Raw genomic sequence first — 4,900 nt, 5'->3', positions numbered from 1 at the left:
TGTGTGTGTGTGTGTGTGTGTGTGTGTGTGTGTGTGTATGGCCAGTGTGTGTGTGTGTGTGTGTGTGTGTGTGTGTGTGTGTGTGTGTGTGTGTGTGTGTGTGTGTGTGTGTATGTGTGTCGTGTTTGTGCGTCAGTGTCAGTGTGCGTGTGTCAATGCACTGTGCACGCCAACAACCGAACACGTCGTATTATATAGCAGACCAAAATGTCAACCACGTGACGTTGCTTGTGGCGCATGGCTGTGGTGGTTAAGCGCGTCTCTACTAAATGGCTCCGCTGGGAAGCCAGAACACGCCAAACTCGTGACGAGTAGACACAGCGCGCACAGCTCACTTCAAGCGGAGACGGGACGGAAGATTCATGTGTTTTAACTTCAAGGACATTTGATCGCATCTTTAATATTTATATATAGGCCTAAGGGCACGGTTGGTATCGTTGCCGATTCTTCGCTGCAGTTTGCTCTCATTAGGTGAGTTCCTATGCTTTTATTTATTTATTACGAATTCCTTTAGGATAAGCTACTTATTTTGCCATAGGTATTGTTGCCCACACGAAGGCTGCGTTACAGTTGAATTTGTAGCCTAATCTATTTTGGAAATGATAACACTATATGCCCTATATATTTTTTGTGTTTTTTGTGGTTAAATGTGTAAATGTGTGGACTAACTAGCCCCCCCCCCCCCCCCCCAGAGGACGGGATGCTGTCGCTCCTCCGGACCCTGCTCCTCATCTCGGTGTTGTGCGCGCGGAGCAGCAGCCTGTGCCTGCGCCTCTCCCGCCGCGGCTCGGACGTCCTGTGCGCCCGCGAGCTCAACCAGGACTTCCCCGGGGACCCGCGGGGCGGCCCCGTGGCGGACCACTGGGGCTCTGTGTTGAGGGGCTCAGAGTTCCTCTCCTCCGCCGACTCGAGGGCGAAAAGGACCTCCAACGGCCAGCCCAACTACAGGATCCTCAGTCAGACTAAGCTGCGGAGCAAGATCCTCCAGAATAGCGGCAGGAGCGACCGGAGGAGCAAGTTCACGCTGTCGTTGGACGTGCCGACCAACATCATGAACATCCTGTTCGACATCGCGAAAGCCAAGAACCTGCGCGCCAAAGCGGCGAACAACGCGCGCCTTTTGGCGCAGATCGGACGCAAGTGACCGCGCGCCGTCGGTGGCGCACGAACTCAACGCACCGATGCGGGAAGATCTCTTCAAGAAGCGACCGCAGTGTTAGGTTTTGACTAACACGGTTATTAAGTTATAGATTGCACCCCCATATTGACGACTTCATTTTACTTCCAAAACGTTGGAGTGGAGAGTAGGCGTGGAGCGGATGAGGTGTTTCTGAATCTCTGACTGCATTATTTATCAAATAGGCCTTAAAGACTTCATTAAGAAAATGAAATATTGCATGTAGGCCTATGTCAAGCTGTCTGAGACTATCATCTTCTAAAGATGATAACGATTTGGTAGGGTGAGAACATCGGCCGAAGCCTATATTATGAATCACTTCAATTTATATTTAAAAAAAGCAAACATGCAGTGACACTATTAAACAATTGAGACATGCATGCGTGTGTGCGTTTATCAGATGTCTGTTATTTTTGTACTAAAATGATTATTTTACTGAAATAAAGCAGATGTAACAAACTACCTGTTATTTTCATAAAATATCTACAAGTTGAACAACGCGCTTTACAGGGACCTTTCCCATTGGTCCGTGGTAACTAAGGACCACCAGAAGCTGCTTCCACCTTAGCACCTTGGGAGGGGGGGGGGAGGGGGGGAACGTCGAAGCAACGTTGTTGGCCGAAGCAGACCGGCGCGAATGTGCCAAAAAATGTGATTCTCTATGAAATATGTGTTCTTATTCAAAATATAACGAAATATTTCATCATATTTAAAAATATATATATTTGTTAATTTTCTCGCTTTTGTCATTTCAGAAAATGTTTGACCTTACTATTTGGTATTGTGTCCCGACGCTTAAATCCTTAATATGATTAATTATCAATATAGCCTGTAGGCCTGTTGGACAATGTGGCCGTTGCTATGTTGTAGGCCTAACTCATCTGATTATTCACTAGTTAACTGCAGGTTTTGTAGCCAAGGAACTTACTTTTTTATCGTTAATTGCCATTGAACCTAAACAAAACTGAACAATAACTCCACGATTAAGCATTAAAACAGGCCTTATCTTCAGCTGTAGTTTAAGCCGATGTCTTTAGGATGTTGCAGCGCTGGATAGTTGCTGTTAAATGTCTCTTTGAAGTTATGAGTCAGAATCACTTGATTCGGTTAGATCACTTTTCTGATTAGTTCTGCCAGCCGCCAGCAGAGGGCCTCAGTGAGCCATCCAGAGCCGTCACTTCTACGGCGTGAGTCACCATCCTCCCCTGGAAAAGAAATACTCATCAACCATCTTTCATAAATAAAGGTTATTCGATGCCTTTGACATAAACGGGTTCCATTCCCACACCCAAAAGGAGTAATAGCATTTTATGTTGAGAGCAACAGTAGCCTACCACCTCTTCTCTTTTTTTCTTTTCTCTTGTGCTCATTTTTCCCAGCTGCCAAGTAAACTGCAATACAAATCAATGTGAACTCGAACCTTACAAAACATGAGGCACATAATGAGAATAAGCCAATTTCCATTTTCTTTATGTTTCTATATAATCATCATACATAGCCTAATTAAACCATATTTGTCTTGGTAACATGATTTAGCCGAATGGGACTGGTCTGTATAGTTCATCCATCTTATCTGCTTTACTTTGGAGCTCTCTAAACAGTGCAGAATACAGCAATAAATCAAATGGATACAATAACATCCAATGCAAGCCTTATAACACATGAAAGAACAGTGGGAATGTAATATAACACTATAAAAGGAGTCAGACTAATATCGTTAGCCATAGTAGTTGGAGAAGGCCTAGTGAATCTGTACACAATATGTATTACATCATTCCATATAAGAGGGTTTCACATGACCAGTATTCTCTATATACTCCGCCCCCCCCCCCCCCCGCCCCCATCCTATTCATCATTATATTTAGACTTGAGCAGAACAAGACTTTCTTAGAAACACAAAGTGTACACTAGTAGCTGAAGGCTCCGTTCCAGACGCCATACGTATACAGCTGCCAGCGTGCGCCTGAAGCCACTGATTGTATCTGAAAGTTCATGCGTCCACCAAAGTTCATTAGTCCTCTGACCTCATCTTGCCTTCTCATAGAGATGCTTCACAGCCATGTTGGGCTTTAATCCTTCAAAGATAAGATACGATTATCGTTATATACTGTGACGACCACTGCCGTGGACGCCTGTTCGGGTTCCGCGCAGGGGATCCCTTTGTATTTGTTGGAGTGGTTTAAAGCGCGCTGCACAGTCGCGCATGAGAGAACGCGCGAGCCGCGCATCAGGCAAAATTACGGTCACGTGACGGTCACGTGCCCCGCATGGGCTGTCGCACCGCCCTTTTTTAAGGCGCGTCTGATGGCTCGGATCCGCACGATTTTTGTCACTTGGCGTACGAGCGGACAGACAGACCGGAAAAACCACAGAGAGCAAGAATGGATGATTTCGAAGGAAGAGTTGCTGAGCAAATGCGCCTCTACAGGAGTCTGTATGATACGGATCCGATTATATCAGATCCGATGTGACACTATACATGGACAGTCACATGAACACGGCTGATTTGCAATGTTTGCAATGTCCGATTTTTCTCTACTCTATTTTTTTTCAACGATTACAAAAAGTTGTCTAAGCACAGGTGGTATGTGATCATACTGGCTATAGAATCTATAACTACTGGCCCATCAACTATTGTAATGTAATGTGGCCTCCGTAATAGCAGATTTAATATTGACTACGCCACTCTCGATTACAAGGGTGAGACAGTCTGGTGATCATACTGGCTATAGAATCTATAATTACTGGCCCATCAACTATTATTTAAGCACAGGTGAGAATGCTCTGGAGAAGACTGCGTCTTCTCCTGGCCAATATGCGACTGCGCAAAGCGCTTCTCAGGCTTGACTCTCTTCTTGGCCGCCGCTACAATACATACTTTATTGAGCACAGGCAGGACACATTGTTAAGCACCACAAGATTATTTTTGAGACAAATTTGAGCCAGAGATGCAGGTTGCAAGCAGTATGAATACAATCCTTATATTTTACTTTATATTACTTATTATATTGCTTATATTACTTTATATTAACTGAGGTACCATGTTTACTTTGGTCTACATAGCAAATACACAGAGCATTGAATAAGTTCCATTGTATCATATGGATCTTGGCCGGTCTAGTCCACTTCTTAAATCTCTATGAGATTTCCACCATCCCCACCGACCCGTCGCGCTATGAGGTGTGCAATAGGCAGGGCCGGCGCTAGCCATTTGGGTGCCTTAAGCACAAATGCATTGTGGTGCCCCCCCGAAAATCATCAATCAAACATCAATTCAGTAATTGTCAGTACGTTTCTCTTTATTTCCAAAATAACTTCTCAACATTAATGTTTTGCAAAATGTAATGTGCAAATAAAGAGAAATTAAAATATTGATAAAAGACACTAATTTTGAATTAACAATAGCAGCAAACATTAACATAAGTCCTGAACTAGTAGTTGATGGTTGTTGGTCAGGGCTGGGTGCTGTTGCAGAGTCTGCAGAGATTGGTGGTTGTTGATGATGTGTGCTTGAACTGCTGGTGGATGGTTGATCATCTAAATCTTCCTCCTGGTCTTGAGGAACTCCTTGCATATATCTAAGCATTGACCCTGCATTCAGAAATACAAGAAAAAATACTCAGGGATTGTACACTGAAATACAGTTTTTCACCTTGATTCAAAAACAATATTACATATTAATTACAGGTTTATGTAAGCCAATGTGTAAATCACTGATGCATG

The 4,900-nt window shown here is 44.0% G+C and overlaps 1 protein-coding gene across 1 annotated transcript; it reads left to right on the top strand.

Annotated features, from left to right (window-relative positions):
• Positions 1 to 700: 700 nt before the first annotated feature.
• ucn3l (urocortin 3, like) lies at positions 701 to 1,144 on the top strand (the record flags this gene model as incomplete). The annotated part of the gene is made up of 1 exon (XM_084483412.1): positions 701 to 1,144. The coding sequence occupies one exon, from the start codon at positions 701 to 703 to the stop codon at positions 1,142 to 1,144; it is 444 nt and encodes a 147-aa protein (XP_084339538.1).
• Positions 1,145 to 4,900: the final 3,756 nt, after the last annotated feature.

Source organism: Micromesistius poutassou, assembly GCF_964030765.1.
Source record: "Micromesistius poutassou genome assembly, chromosome: 18".
In the NCBI taxonomy this organism is placed as follows: Eukaryota; Metazoa; Chordata; class Actinopteri; order Gadiformes; family Gadidae; genus Micromesistius; species Micromesistius poutassou.
Note: the sequence above shows the minus strand (reverse complement) of the source record. Positions and strands in the feature narration are given on the sequence as shown.